The sequence below is a fragment of the Salminus brasiliensis genome, chromosome 7 (genome assembly GCF_030463535.1).
Source record: "Salminus brasiliensis chromosome 7, fSalBra1.hap2, whole genome shotgun sequence".
NCBI classification, from domain to species: domain Eukaryota; kingdom Metazoa; phylum Chordata; class Actinopteri; order Characiformes; family Bryconidae; genus Salminus; species Salminus brasiliensis.
The window spans coordinates 25789841-25806592 of record NC_132884.1 but is presented as its reverse complement, the minus strand read 5'-3'; the positions used below and the strand labels follow the sequence as shown (position 1 = coordinate 25806592).

The window sequence follows — 16752 nt, the reverse complement described above, 5'->3', positions numbered from 1 at the left end:
CACTATTTGCAAGACTGCAACTAGACTGCTTTAAGATTATTTCCTATCAGGCTCCTGGTGGAAATTTACAAGAAGAGAATCTGTTGAACAGGGGAGCAGAAACAGGAGCTACTTTTGGATGCAATTTGCATCAGCTAGGACTAAAAACCCATAAACGTCAAGAATAGAAAAAGACTTAAGACAGGTATCCGGACCACCGTATAGCAACTGAGATGACGGGAGCGTGCTGCAACTTGCAGGATTTTATTTCTACACTGGCAAATTTGTTTGCAACAGTAAAATGGTCTGAAAGTTTTTTGGTGTAACAAAAGTATCAAAAGCTCTCATGAGGAGCACCACAGTCAATTGAATGAGCTACGGAGTTCACTGTATGGAGGAAAAGTAAAGGTGTGCTCTAAATAAAACTGGCTTGTGTGGCAAGAATGAAGAAATTACTTAGGAAAAAAAACATGTCTGTTTGCAAGAAAGCTTAAGAGTGACCCAAGGAATAAAGAATTCATTGTGGTCAACTTTGAAAACACTCATGGAGGCACAAACCTGGCGCCACCCATGTCTCAAGAAATACCATCCCTACAGCGAAGTACTTTATCTTCAAGGACAGGAAATCTTGTTTAAACTGACGAAAGAATGAACAAAGTAAAGTGCAAAGAAAAAATACTTGCTTTAAATGTCTAAAAAACTGAGGCTTGTGAGAAAGTTCACTTTTCAATAGGACAATGGTTCCAAGCAAAAAGCCAAAGCTTTAAGAGAAACAGGGGGAAGCCCTACAGTGACCTAATCCAAATTCTGACCTCAACCTCTTAAAAGACCTCTTAAAATGCAGCCCAGAAGCCATTCTACCAACTTGAACTATTTACTACAAGCCTATTAGAAGACAAATTAGAAAACACTGCCAAACAGAGTGCAAAGCTAGTGCAGAGTCACCCAAACATTTGGAGCCAATATTGTGTAAAAGGCAGCTCTACCAAATATTGTGTACTTTGCATAGCTTGGTTATTATTTGCTATATGTCCAAGTCTTTGTGGGAACATAAATAATGCATTTAGCTATTTTAAGTTGTTCCTATTGCCAACACAGATGTGCAAATGCACACACACACACAGAGCTTGTCTAGTCCCTGTAGAAATGTACTGTTAATAGAAGAGGATTTTCTGGAGCAGATAATCATGAACCTACTGGCACAATGTGTAATGCCAGGCATAGGCAGGGATGAGTGGTGATCATACAATATCCTGGCCCTGTTACTGCTCTTGTAGCTGAATGCAATGAAATCCTCACAACAATGCTTCAAAATCTAGTAGAATGCCTTCCCTGGGCAGTAGAGAAGGTGAATCCAACAAAAGCAGGATAAAGGTTTTTTTTTTGAATATCCTTGATTTTGAATGAAACTATGAATAAGCAGGTTTCTCAATAATTAGTGCTTTGAGTACATGTTTATCCTTTATCTTTACAATCTTTAGCAAAGCAAAGCATGTCCAGATCCAGAGAGATTTCAAAGGGGTTGAACAATTTTGTAAGGCACTGTATATCAGGATGTCATAAAATGCTCTTTGCTCTTAAAATGTTTAATTAATGTTGTATCCTCTTTGGAATTAAGGATATAGTGGTAACACACGCGCATACAGTCAAACATATACACTCAAGACATGACAATACTTACGACAGTTTGCCTCGTCTGATTTATCTTTGCAGTCCGCATCACCATCACACTTCCAGTTAAAGTGTACACACTCTCCGCTGCCACACTGAAACTCCCCAGCTGGACACCGGGGTTTCTGTGGCTCGGTCCTGCGACTGCAGCGCTCAAGTGACTCGTCTGATTTATCTCCGCAGTCAGGGTCTCCGTCGCAACTCCACAGAGCCGGGATGCACTCAGAGTCATTGCAGCGGAACTCATGCGGGCCACAAGTGCTGGCTGTGGATGCTGTGCACTTCTCCTCATCGCTGCCATCTCCACAGTCATCATCACCATCACACACAAATGTGGGCGCCACACATAGCCGATTACGACACTGAAACTCCTTAGCTGGGCAGGCCTTGGCATCTGAGGAGGAGACAAATAAAATAATAAGATACTGTTAGGGCCAGTGACACATCAACCATGTAGAAGAATATGACACATATCAGCTAGCTATGGATGCTAGTAGTCTTTGATGCATTTTAAGCAAAACGTCAAATAAACTGACCCCCTCACAGGGACAGGTCTATTCTTAAAGACATATATACAACTCTTAAACTCCTAAAACGTACAGGTTTTACATTGACGTTTCGTACTGAATAGTATTGCTTAATGTTCTAAACTAGAGATGGAAGGATCGACTGGCTGGTTGTTGATCGGGCAATAATATTGCCGATCTTGAGAACTGGTCAGATCGTATCGCATGATCCATATTTTGCGAGTTGCTGCAGCATTCTCTCGCAGCTTTGCACAAGGTCACAAGATCAGGTCATAGGTCCTCATTCAACAGCTAGATGGCAAAGCGGACATCACTCACTGCCGAAAACCCACTGAAGTCAGCTCCAAGTGAATGCCTCCAGTCTGGCTCCGTATCCGACTTAAACTCACATATTTGTATAATTTATAAAACTACAAATAATACAAATAAAGATGTTCAAAGCCACTAACTGGATACCCACTGGATCTCGAGAGACCATCTCTCAGCCCTGCACAGTACAGCAGACCAAAAAAACAATGCTGCATTACCACATTTGCCTCGAAAGACCACCATTCTTGATCTGCCAACAGTGACTCTTAATGGTTAGCCAGAGATGGGTTTCTGTCCCTTCCAATGTAGTCAGGTTGGGATGAGATAAGGTGTTTTGTATTGAGGTTAGCCATGAACATTTCTGTCATACTAGTTTAAATGTGAGTTAAACGTCCTGAGCCATGCTGCTTTGCCATCAGCGGCCACAGTCTGAGAAAGCACAATTGGCCGTGCTCTCTCCCGGCGGAGCTGGGGACGTGGTGCTTTCCTCAGAACGCGTTGGCAGCAGTTCGAAAAGAGGCGCTGGCTGGCTTCACATGTATCAGTGGACATGCGTCCTTACCGTCCTAGTGTCGGGAGCATTGCTAGTGATAGGGGGAGCATTAAATGGGCGTGTTAACTGGCAGTACTACATTGGACGAAAATAAGAAAAAATTGACAAACAAATAAAAAAATAAAAGAGATCTTACAGAAAGAAACCTGATGGAGATCTTTTGGAGTCAGATGGATCATAGTGGAGAAGTGAACTGTTGTCCGCTGGGCCTGCTGAATGACCAGGCTTAACCATGCAGTTTTAAGGATCCTTAATTATTAGGGTTACTATTAGAGGCATATGCTTCTCTGAGATTTAAAGCTATTGATTTTTACATTATGTCTCATTCTGCTTTGGTAAAAAAGGATTTGCATGCGAAGTAAAAGTAAAGAGTCTGTTCGTATGCTACCCATGCTGACGTAAGTGTGCGTGTACACGAATGTGCCCATACTTTAACAAAGGGCTTATCGTAAAGCATTTGCAAAGGGTAGACGACGTCTCACAAAATGTTTTCTCCATCACAACAGTGGCATTATCAAATTGCCATGCTGGTCTCAGAGTCAATGTGATTTGTGCCATTGACACAAAGGTCACTGTTGTCCTTCACTGCATTTTAGCTGATGTGTGCTTCATTGTTCCCCTCCAACGCTTCCGGCTTTTCAAACCAATTACAATAATGACCCAATGGGCATGTTGCTCATTTCATTTTCACAAAGCTGATTAGCCAACGAGGTCCTAATTGGCTAATGGCACATCAACAACCGTTATTAGCAAAACAACAAAACTAAGTACTCTCCTAATGTCACAAATCACTTACAGGACTCAACAATGACTGCCAAACAACCAAGGTGAACTGATGGAATTACATATCAAGCTGGGATAAAGGCTCGTAATCTCCCAGCAAATTTGACATGATGCTGTCGCTGGGAGATTACAGTGGTGAACTGATGTATGCTGCACCATTCCTCTGCCTGCAAGGGCAAGGCAGACATCAAACATGGCATGTTTTTAATAGGACTCCAAAAGTTGGTGTGTACTGAGAGGTGGTGTATGAAGAGCATGTGGAAGCAGATTGTGTTTGCTCTAAGCAGGGCTATATTGAATTGGCTGACCCCGCGTATCCCCTGAGGGCCAGAGGAGCATGAGGAGACATCAGAGAGGAGATAACCTGGGATTCAGCATCAATACGGCAACACTACCTCAAAAGACCAGCATAGCCTGGTGTCTCTCTGGCATACATCACGTGACCATACACACATTTACAGCGATATTACAGCTAAATTATATGTGCTGCCAGCTTAGTGTGATGCTATCTGCTGAAGAGGACAGGAGTGATGGATAGAAGGTATGAAAACAGCAGAAAATGACTACGGAAACCAGGGGAATGACTACAAGCAGACATTGTGTAATTCTTGAACTAATGGACAGGTAATGGATAAAGCTTGAAATTAGTGCAATCACAGTGACCTTGGACAACACATACACATACATTCTACTGCAGACAATTATATTCTCATGCTTTTCTCTCACACACATACGTTTTTATGATTCATGCAGATTGTTTTTTAGAGCATGATAATGAATAAGAATAAGGCACTGCTTTAGCACATCACGACAGGAGTTGCTGGTATGGAAAGATAGCTGATGAGTATTATATCTGTTGTACTACTAAGGAGCTGAGGGGAATACTGATGTGTTCTGTTAATACAAGGTAAAGGTTCACACAAAACAACACAAAACAAAAAATCTGCCCGATTTAAGAATAAGTCTTCAGGACCCGCCCTAGCATAGCGCTGCATGCTATGCTACAGAGTTTCCCCTGTGGTGCAGAGCTACTGTACAAAACCAGCAAGTTAATAAAGCGTTCAGGAAAACATGACCATTACACTTAATAATGTTACGGCAACAAGCAGCAGAGACATGGCTCTCCTCCAGGGACTCCAGTGTGGGTAGCAGGACGAGAAAGTCTGCAGCTGTGATGTATATGGCTGAGGAAAAGAGACATGGCAGGATAAGTGAGGCGGCTAAGCACTAAGGTGGTTTGTGTGAGCGTCTCCTGTGGAAAGCCTGGGCAGTCTGGCAGCAGTGCTTACGGGTGAGAGTGAGAAAGCAGCTCGCAGCAGCACAAACAGAGACCAAAGGAGGACAGAAGTAGTGGAGTTGGGTCAAAGCACACACTGACCTTGTCCTTGTAAAGAGGTCAATTCCACTGCAATTCAGATCCTGAAGGTTAGCTCAGGACATGGCTCCCCTTCACTATACAGAATTCTCTACATTGTACACTAATGCACACGTCAGTTGAAAAAGATTTGTTACTGTCATGTATTGTTTTTTTGTCTGGATAACAGCTGCTTCTACACCAGTGCCACAATGTAGTGTATCAGAAACTGGACAAGAAAAGGGATTTTTTATTTTATATCAAACAGCACATTAATAGAGCTCCACATAATTTTATAGTAACAAGGAATAATGACTTTTCTATTAACTTACAGTAAGGACTATAACCACTTTCACAGTGACAATTGTGCCTCTGTACTCCACCTTAATGTAAGATGTAGACTTTCAGCTTCATTTTGAGGTGTTTAACAAATATTGTATTAACTGTTCAGAAATTACAGCCATTTTTACATTGGCTCTTGATTAAGCACAGGTAACTAGTCAACTGATTGATAAACAGTTTCATGGCCACGTGTGGTTCTGTTCCCTCTTTATTTTAAATGATAAATCAAGGAGATAAAAGGTATGGTGTTGAATTTGCATTTGGTAGCTGTCCATGGAAACTGTTAATATGCAACCACTACATTACCTTCTAAAAACCTGCTTCAGTCACTGCTGAGTCACTGCTTCAGGCTGTGAATACTGTCCATTTATGGCAGGGAACAACTACCATAGATCAAGCTTATTTTAGCCTAAACCTGACCAATTAAATATGTCTGGAAATAATAATCTGATGACACTTTATTCAGAGTGGTCCTTAGTGTGATGCTATCAGCTGAGGTCAGGATAGAAAGTATGAAAACAGTAGAAAGGAGCACTCTTAGTAACATATACTGTAAACAACACATCAGTGTTGTAGCAGCATCAGTCAATATTCAAGAGACTTGAGGAGTTGAAGACGTCTATGATTCAGCTGTGTTTCATGTTATTTGTTCATGTCATTTTTTTTTTAATCCATGGATCCCGGTCATTGAAAAAGAAAAGGACTAAGAAAAGTCCTAATAAACACACAATAAGATTATGCCCAACAGTCCTGGCTGCTGTGTGCTACAAAATCAAGGAACACTGGATCATACCGGGCATCAATTGGCCATTAGGCTATGGGAGAATAAATTTACTACCATCTCTGTATGGAAGCACAAAAAACTGCCTAAAGTAAATTCTCAGCATTATCTGTATTGATGGTTTAGATGAACATGCCTCTATAGCTGAGTCCCTGTACTATATCAACAGAAAATACCTTTATAATATGCTGTGAACTCAAACGTGGGAAGTTACTTTCCAGTTTTGCAGTCTGAGGGTTTAAGATAATCCCTAATGCCAGTGAGTTAGCAAGTTATGTGTCACTATTTTCCAGGCCTAGTACTTGCTGTGGTCATACTATGGCATGATAGTATTGCCCTCCTGTGCTGATAGGTGGTGACTAAAATACAAATACAATACAAACTAAAATACAAATGTTATAACTAGGCTTTATTAACCCAACCCAAAGGCAGACAAGAAAACCATTGATGACAAATTCTCCTTATTTACCACCACAGAGGGGAAAAAATAATATTAATTACCTGAAGAAAATTTGACAATTTTATGGAATTGTTGTCAAAAAAGTGCATAGTGGCTCATATTATTGACAACATTTTTGAAAATAACGCTAGCAGAAAACCGCCCACACCAAGATCACATAATCATGTGAACTGAGTGAACATGCGCTGCCCACATACTGAGATGTATAAAAATAGTATCTGGAGGTGGGCAGTGTGCTGCAGCGCTTAGCCAAGTAGCTAACTTCACTGTCTTTTATTTGTCATACAAAGTGTACACATATGAAGTGTTGGCTTCTTGGTGGAATTATAATTTGAGAATGCATTTCTGCCTGCAACTGGTCCTTACAATTTGTTTTGAGTTGTTTAAATGAGGAGTCAGGTATCTGATGTAACATTTTCTATGACAAAGTAGTCTATATTAGGATGGTCATTTGTTCCTTTGGTCATAATTTCCCACATTTCTGACACTCTCAACAATCTCTTCAGGAGTGAACACATGGTTAAAAGCTTCCAAAAATATACACACTATTTGCAGCCAAGTGTCTTGGGCTCTGCGTAGGAGGTTGCTTGAGTACATTACAGACTCGTTTTTTTGGTGTATGTGCCATTTATAAATGGGGCGCCTGCTCTGCTCAAACTGTCTTAAGGGAAAGCTATGGGAAATGTTGTTAATGACAGATCGAGAGTTAAAGTACTTCAGTGCTGTTCAGGAAACCAGTGGCCCTTCTGTACTACAAATTCATTTACAACATGGCAGTTGGGACAAGGCGATGCCCAGCACGCCGCAGGCTGTTTACAGAGGGGTAAAGCCATTTTCCCGGCCTCTAAAGTGCAGCAAGACGTTTACAGGGGGCCATAGCACTGCCTGTGGGAGGCTTAGCAAATGGCAGTTCAGATGAAAGGGAAATATCAGGGTGCTGAGAGAGAACAGAAGAAGTTCAGCATGTCACAGATGCTTTACACAGACATACAAATCCGGGCACAATCTAAGGGACACAACACACACGTACATATGCATATAAAACCACTAGCAAACACTTTAAATGCATTCAGTCCTGAAATGCAAGTTCAAGAGTGCAAAGACACAGTGAAACCTAGTTTAGAAGTCTGTAGGAGATGTGCTTTTCAAGCCACTTTCTCCAAAGACAGTCTTCCAGGCATTTCACTAGGGACAGAGCGCTGCACAATACAAAAGGAACAGCAAGAACAAAGCTGAAAGGCTTCCAGCCTCTGCAGAAAGCAGCTGAGCAACATTAATTTCACACAGATGTAATAAGAATATCACTGTCATATGATAACAGCATATTTCCTGCTCTTTTTGGAAAGGCAGGGTCTTATCTTGTCCATCAATAATCCTTCTAAAATGAAGTACAGGAAATTATTTCACATGGAAACGGTAAGCTCTCCAAATAGGTAGGCTCAGATTTCAAGCACTTTGTCTGGTGATTTTCTACATTTTAGCAACATGTTGATAAATAAAGGATTAGAAAAAGATGCACTCACAGCAAAATGCTACCAACTACTAATCTTTAAAACATCCTTAACTCTTTCAAAAATAAAGGTGCTTAAGATGGACAGTAGAACCACTTTTGGTTTCATAAAGAACCATGTTTATAATAGAGATGTGAGAGTGAACTTGATGAAGGTTATTAACCAATTATGAAGCATCTTCACACTCAAACATCTCTATTACAAACATGGTTATTTACAGAACCACAAATGATTCTTCTATCAAGCAAAAAAAAAAAAAAAAAACATTTACACCTATGTTTAACGTATGTAACCTTTTTTCAGCTATGCTAGCTATACAGTGAAAGTGGCCATATTAAGCTCATTGATTCAGGTTTTACAGATACTGCCTCACCATGCCTCACAATTAGAGTTGCAAAGGGGTGGAACATTTTAGATAAATTTCCAGTAACTTTGCATGGGAACTTTAGCTCTGGAACTTTGGAAATATTCCAAAATGTAAACTTTCCATGGAAATTTAGGGAACTTTGGGAATTTGTGGACATTTATTGGAATTATTAGGAAATGTTTATTGATAATGATAGAGGATAATTAAAAATATATATATATTTTAAATGATAATTTAAAGGAACTATATCATACACTATGATCAATGTACCATTTATTGTCACCAGCAGATGTGAAGGCACAACAATAAACTATGACACAGTTAGAAGCAGAACTTTACAAATGCTTAATTCTTTCACTGAACAAGCAAAAGTTCAGTCTAAAATCTATCAAAAGAACGCAACTCCTGGTCTTAAAAATGTTAAATAAATAATTCATAAGTACTATTTCTTGGTTACAGAAACCTGTTGTGGCAAAATAATATAGGTGGCTAGCCTGCTAGCCTTGGTAAACTAGTCTCACATGAAATTGCTCATTAAGCTTTTCTGATTTACCAGACAGCAACTGTGAGATTACACCTTGATTTAATAGTTGCTTTAGGCAGTCCTTTGGTCTAAATGTGTGCCTTCAGTAGTGGTGAGTGTCAGGTTTCTAGAAATCATCTGGGCATATACATGTAATGGAAGAATAAACAGTGTATGCAGGGGCTGTGGTCTTAATATCCCTTCAGTGTTCTCATTAATTCCCGTTTATTTCCATAATTACCCGTTAGTTCCCATGATACATTTTCCAATTTAAAAAAAAGTCCCATAATTTTGCATCCCCACTCATAATTATCATTTTGAGCTTTACATGGATTGGAAAACAGTCTCCTAATTTATTGTAATCACATTCCCGATCAGTTATAATCCAGTCTCTTTTGATATTATCAGGATAATTGATAGTTGTAGCATATCTAACAGTGAATCTAGCTTAGTCGCTTTATGGATCTAAGTGCACACCCGTATGCGGTGGCAGGCTGCAAGTGGATGCGCTGCTAGAGTCGTGGGTGGCTGGAAGAGGAGCAGTGAAAGTGAGAGAAGCCCACAGTGCTCTCTCAGCAGTCACAAGTGCTAACAGATGGGAGTGCAGCAGCCTCAGAGACTAAACCTATTACACCCACACACTTGCTTACAGACAGAAGGGTACAAACAAGCTACATTTTGGTGAGTCGGTAACACACACACACATACACACACACACTCTGAGTGCAATTCATCTTCCTAATATGTTAGGTGGGTGTACTCTTTCCATTTTCGCTTAATTGTTATTAAATAACAGTAATTCAATATTTCAAGGTTGTAGAGGTCAGTCAGGAATGTATTTAAGAAAAGTGCAATGTAAGAATATAAAGCACTGATGTAAGAATATACAGTGACTTTCCTGTTTTGTTGTTTTATAGCTTTAGGGGCTTGTCACTGTGAGTGTTCAAAAGATATTCTATTGTGAAATCCTGAGTGTCAAAAAGTTAATAAGCTTTGCACCTTTTGCTGCAATTACAGCTGCAAGTCTTGAGTTACACTACAGGTCCACATGTTGTGACTTGATCTTGGACGAAGAAAATGAAAGAGCAAGTGTCCCAATACTGTTGTCCATATAGTGTATGTCTCTATTAGTTTGATATGTCTAGCCACTTGGATTTTTGCCCATTCTTTCAGGCAAAACTGCTTTAGTTCCTTCAAGGTAGAGTTGTGTTTACAGCAAGTCGTGCCACAGATTTCCAATTAGATTGAGATCTGGGCAATGAATAGGTCATTCATTTAAAGGTTTCCTTTTAAACCATTCCAATGTGGCTTTAGTAGTAAGGGTTTATTAGTAACTTTATTAGTGTAGGAGAATAAAGGTTTGTCTCTATAACAGGCTTTTCACATCAAGTCATTCATTGTTCTCTGCAAGTCTATTTCTATATCATGTATGAAAATCAGAAAGTGCATGGAAAATATTTTGGGTTGCTTGCGTTTTATTTTTGGTGACAGGTAGCTAGGTAGCACCAACTAGGTAGCACCATGTAAAAACAACAATACTGAACAATATGATAAAAATGATACAAATATGATAAACAGACAACAGGGGGAAAATATATTTAAAGCAGAGAGCCACCAGCTAAGGAATGAGGCAGTCCTACACATATATGTGTTATATAAACTAAATACAACTATATATATAGTTTATAGTCAAGCCTGCTTGTCACTCTGCCTGCACTGCTTTGTCTGTCTGCTAACCTCACATGAAATGAAGGCTCCTGAATACCATAATCAATTATCAGTTTCATCCTCATATACACCATAAGATGTCAAATCACTCCATCAAGAACTATGGTGTCTCGTGTAGTGAAATAGTGTAATATAGTGTTGTTGGGGAGGGTTTAAATAAATAAATTCAGATAGCATGACACACAATAAGCACCAACACCACTCTCCAACCAGATGCACCTCAGCAAAGCCCTATATACCTCTACAGCTGCACTTTACACACAATCAGGGATTAGCTTAACTGGCAACACAGAGCAAATGGGCCAGTGCTGAGAGCATTTATAATACAGGCTAATGCAACAGTCAATTAGCAACTATTATCAATGCTAATAGTCTTAGCTCTGAGGATAAAAAGAACAACAAATGGAGGGAGTTTAAAAGGAAAAACAAGAGGCCATGATTTGGAAAGGTATGTAAAGAGTGGTTATATGACAGTGGAGAAACTACTATTCATGTCTGATTTCTAAGGTCATCTTAAGTTAAGACCGATGTAAAGGGGTTAGTGGGCACCACGTAGAAAACGTGTTGGTACACTAAAATAATGTAAAAATAATTGGATTCATTAATATATTTACACTAAAACATACGATGCGGAAACCAAATGTTTCTCACAACAAAAAGAGAAAGCAAAGCGAACGAATATTACATTCCAAAAAAGAATTTAAAAAATAATAATAATTATAAGAATGAAATACATAGTACAGTTTCTACTACCACCGCCACTAATACTGCTACTTACTACTACATTGTTTTTTTTTTGTAGAAAATGTCTTTAGTAAAGCTAATGATTCCAATTATACCCTTAATAAGTTAAAGAACTCTGAATGATATTTGGTTGGTTCTTCGGTTAAAAGAAAAACCTCTTGTAGATAGGTCAGTTTTTCTTACATTTTAGGGTTCTATCGAGCACAAAAAAGAGCCACTACTATACTAGTTTATTACTACTAGTAATAATAATAACCTTATAATAATAGTAATACTTATTTATTATTACTAGTATTATAATAATAATACCACTATTAATAACAACCTTTCAGTACAATATCTAAATATGTATGCTTTTATTTATTTACAAATAACATATTTTTTCCCTCTCCAGCTCAATGTCAAGGCAGTAACACAGCATAAAATCTTGCTCTAGGCATTCAGTGGGTATGTGGTGCTTTTTAGTGCTGTATGCCATGCTTACTGACAGCAGATCACATGACTAGAGTATATGCCTATTACATGAAATGCGTGGCCCTTTCCTTTAGAAATTCAGGTCAGATCACTAAAAAAAAGTCTGGAAAGGAAAAAGCACAAATCTAAATAACATTTAATCTCTAGAGCACTAGAAGGTGAATTTCACTCTTTGTTTTCACTCCCTGAACTGTTTCTAATCCCAGGCTGCTGTGTGTGTTTGTGTGTTATTTCTACCAGATGTTTTTATATTGAATTTCGTTACAGTCTGCTTACTGGTGCTTATCAGATCGACTAGAACCATGAAGGAAACATATCCTCTCCCTACTCTGAAAACATAAACCACCAAAACATTACAAAAAAAGCTTTTTAATTTCAGATAAAAGTACTTTATACATTTACTTTATACATTATCCAAGACACCTTTCAGCCGGTACATTAAGTACTATATTAATATGTTTCATAAACAGTTTTCATTGATATGAGTGATGGGAAAACTATTTGATTTATGTTATTTAATACTAATATTTAACTGGAGGCCCCATGCATTCATCAACATCAGCTTCACAATGCACCTTCAATTATAACTCAAAGGAGCAGTCCTACAGGTTATTAGAACTGTAAAGAAAAGATAATAGAACTCACTGGAACAGACACCCAGCAACAGGAAATCAATTATCATAAAGAGAAGGTTGAAAGATTGCTATGATGTTAGAGCTCTTATTGTTCACTTCATCACGGATATGTATGGAGGGAGAAGTGCCCAAGTAGAATCAATGTGGTATTGTGGAATATTGTCAAACAGCAAGTACACTGCAGCAGAAAACACAGTGCAGTCTTTATTTTTTATTTATGTGGGAAGAGTGTATTTGTATACACAATTGTATATTGTGTATATGTATACAAAATGTAATGGAGGACTATAATCAATAGGTGGAATTTTTATGATAGCAATCATCATCACTGTCACACAAACACCTTGAATTTCCTTTTTTTATTTACAAAAAGTTTGAGAAAGATGTTTGTGTTGGCCCTTCACTTTTGTACAAATACAGCAATATTCTGCCATGAAAACAGGGGATTCAGTGTAATTGGGGTAATTGTGCACTATGTTGTTTCGAAGACTATGCAAGAGAACAGTATTGCATTTGTAAATTTCATGTGAATAAGCCTATATAATTTATTTACTTATTTATTTTTATTTAAAAATCAACTACTAGAACACTATCATGTAACATATTTATTATGTGACAAGAAGAGAGACTGACAGCTTCAGAATCTTCTCAGAAAATGTTAGGAAATAAAACTTTGCTGTAGTGTAGCAGTCTGTCAAACTTAGTAGTTAAAGATAATTTAACTACAAGACATCTGTACAATTTATGACCGATTCGCACAGGAAACCTCAGCATAAATGACTGGCTACTCAAATAACACCCTGCTGTCACCTCTAAAGAAAAACTGATTATGATAACCAATCTTAAAACTCACTTACAGGAAATTACCATAATGAGTTTGAAAATAAGCAACAATATGTTAATAACACGTATGTATGCTATAGGCTATGCTACACAATGGCTTGCCTAAAGCTGCCAGAAGCAGTGCGCTTCCTTTGGCCAGTGCGAGTCCTTTGGCTCGTCTACTGGATTTGATTGAGGTTTGCCACAGACTCAAACGGCACGCGGTATCTGTGCCATGCACGACAAGACTAAATGCCTTTTCGAGCTCCTCCATACATGAGAAAAATAGATTGTGTCACCCATGTCGATTCGCACAAGATTAATTTGTACGGGACAAAATTCACTAAGAAACTGGGTCTGGGTCTATGGAACGGCGAGATTCCATGAATCTTAAAAATGCACCTCAATCAGGCATAAAAACAGCAGTATATTTTTATTACAGGCCAGTGTTATTTCAAAACGAGGGACACAATGTCTCTCTCTGTGCCCTTCTCCTTTTAAAAAAAACATTACTTTATTGTACATGCTGCAAACAAATATGGTGAGATATGCTATAATAAAGAGGTTCAGCATCCCATTGGTGCTCAACACAAGTGTGATGATGCAAAACAAAGTAGTGTTGACAGAGCTGACAACAACGCTTCATAACTGGTGAGCTATGTCACAATTCACCATAAAAATGCTGTTTTCACTTTCCAACCTGTAGCCCTAAACCCCATAGCGCTATCTCTTCTTCTCGCTACGTCGTTGGATTAAAGATTCAGAAGGCCTTTAAAAGGCCAAATGCATAATACATACTATGTGCAGCTGGGAGGAAATGTGAGAGTCAGTGCTTCTATAGGTCACATGTCTGGCGCAAAGCAAAATCAATAGTATTTTAGATGATATTCGTGTACAGTACCTGAAAATGCCAGTTTTCACAGTCAGACCTGTGCTGACCTGATTTAAGTGTTCATGCGTCAACTCAACTAGAACTCAAAGTCTCTTACCACACACACATACATGCACGCACACCCACTTGCCAGTTTATTAGATTGCCAGTGTATTACCCTATACCAACACTCAATGGCCATTCTAATAATTTATTTATAGGTGCACCTTGTAAGCATACAGTTACTGACTCTACAATTTATCAGCCACATTCCACCCCATCTATCATTGGAGAGGGGCTGTCATAATACCACCACTGACCTTATTTGGGTTGTGGAACAGCAGAGATGCAAATACAATAGCAGTGTGTAGGTGCGTGTTGAACTGGTAAAAGTGTAGTTTTTCTTTCTGAGTACAATTTTTCCATTTTAATGAAAACAACACCTTGCTATCTGTGAAGCATTAGGGAGGAACATGTTTTAAGGTTGCTGGCAAAAATCTATTCCACAAAAATAACAGCTCCTGGATGCAAATGTCAAAGCAGCTTTTTAAAGATTGTAGTTGGAATTGGAATGGCTTCTACAACTGGATATTGATCCAAAATACACCTCAAAATCCCAAAAACATTTTCTAAGAGACAAAAACTGAAGCTTAGGGAATGGGCCTCACAGTCTCCTCACCCAAACATCACAAAACAGCAGCAATAAACAGCAAAAGGGGGCATAAGGTACTGATGTCACTGTAATCTAGGGCTGGGTAATATGGTAAAAATACTATATCACGATATTTAAAGGCTTTTTTTGCCATACACAATATTTATCACAATATATGTAATCACATATCAGTAGTGACAGATCCTCAAAAACTACCATTCAGATACTCTCCTGTACTTAGTACAGTAATCATCTAATTAATCCAATCTAATCACACTGTTAGTAATAAAACCTATAGCTGTTCAGTGTTTATTAAGCACTTACAGTATCCTCTATATGCTTAGAAAAGTATATTGTTGTCTTGATTACCAAATTTATGCCCGGCTCTACTGTAAGGTTATGTATCAATGGTTCGGTGAATAAGGGCCCTAAAGCATTTAGAAGACAAAGGAACACAAAGCGATCAGAACACACCAGGCCTAACACTTCTCTGCATCTCCTTTTGTCACTGTTGTGGCATGGAACAAAGCACTTAACTCTGTGTTGCTCCTTGTCTGAAGTAACATTGGCTTATAGAGGCACTGGCTGCTTTGTGGCTACATGTATAAATAAGCTGTTGTTTTCAGCCATCCAAGCCTTGTGTTTGCAATACCCCACCGTCCCACCTCCTTACCAGCAGCACACTGTTCCTCGTCTGCTCCATTTTCGCAATCTGTCTCTCCGTCACAGCGCCAGGACAGTGACACACACTTGCTTGTTGTACCACCACAGTCAAACTTCTCAGGGGGACAGGTTTGCCGACCTAAAAGAAATAAAAAAAAAAAATAATAATAAATAAAAATTGTAAATATCAGGCAGACCGATATTACAAAGCTTAGCTAATAAATGTACACGTCAAGACTCTTTTCCACAGTGCTGCAAGGTTTTTATACCATTTTTACGAATCAGGAAAGCTGTCTGCCAACCTAGTAAAAATAAGCCCCCTGGCAGAGGTTTCATCATTAGATCGCAGCACATTTGAAAATAAACTTGAGAAATCATCTCCATCAATTATACATCTCTAACTGGAAGTGCAGTTCAGTAGTGCTTGCCTGGTACCTTACATTATCAGATTTTTATTTCTCAAACTTTCCTCTTAATCTTCCTTTTATGAGTTTCTTGACAGATAAAAAATTCTATTCTGAGCCACAGAACAGAGCAGACCTCCGGCTGTAATCCAAGCATATCAGGAGTCATCTTTAAGCATGGGTGGTACAGCTTGCGCCGTGTGTTCGTTTAATATAGCTTTTTCCAAGGAAATGTAGGGGGGAAAGATGTGGTAGTGAATGACTAGAAAGTCTAGATATTTCAAAATCAGCAGAAAGTCATTCTGGCTCTGCAAATGGACTTACAGCCTTCATCTCCAGTAGCCATATTGGATCTGAGCTGTGGTGTGGAGCTGAATAGAGTAGGAGGACACTAGCCTACCTGCCCTGAGAAAAAGCAGGGTTATGTAGGAGACCCGTAAAAAGTGATTTTCAATGTGTGTGTGCGTGCGTGTGTGCAGCTAAATGAGCAGAATGGCCCATTGTGACTGGCTGGCTGGCTGACTACATGAGATAGGGAGGCCTCTTCGGAAACGCTGTCTCTTATCTCATCTTCCCTGTCCCTCAAATCTTTTCTCAAA

At 38.9% G+C, this 16752-nt stretch overlaps 1 protein-coding gene across 10 annotated transcripts in view; it reads right to left on the bottom strand.

Annotated features, from left to right (window-relative positions):
- Positions 1-16752, bottom strand: part of lrp8 (low density lipoprotein receptor-related protein 8, apolipoprotein e receptor) — a 136676-nt gene that overhangs the window by 40432 nt on the left and 79492 nt on the right. For all 10 annotated transcript variants that reach the window (XM_072684324.1, XM_072684330.1, XM_072684328.1 and 7 more), the window contains exons 4-5: positions 15760-15888; positions 1661-2044 (exon numbers count right to left, since the gene is read on the bottom strand). In XM_072684324.1, the coding sequence (XP_072540425.1) occupies positions 1661-2044; positions 15760-15888 (513 nt within the window). The remainder of the gene's footprint in view (positions 1-1660; positions 2045-15759; positions 15889-16752) is intronic.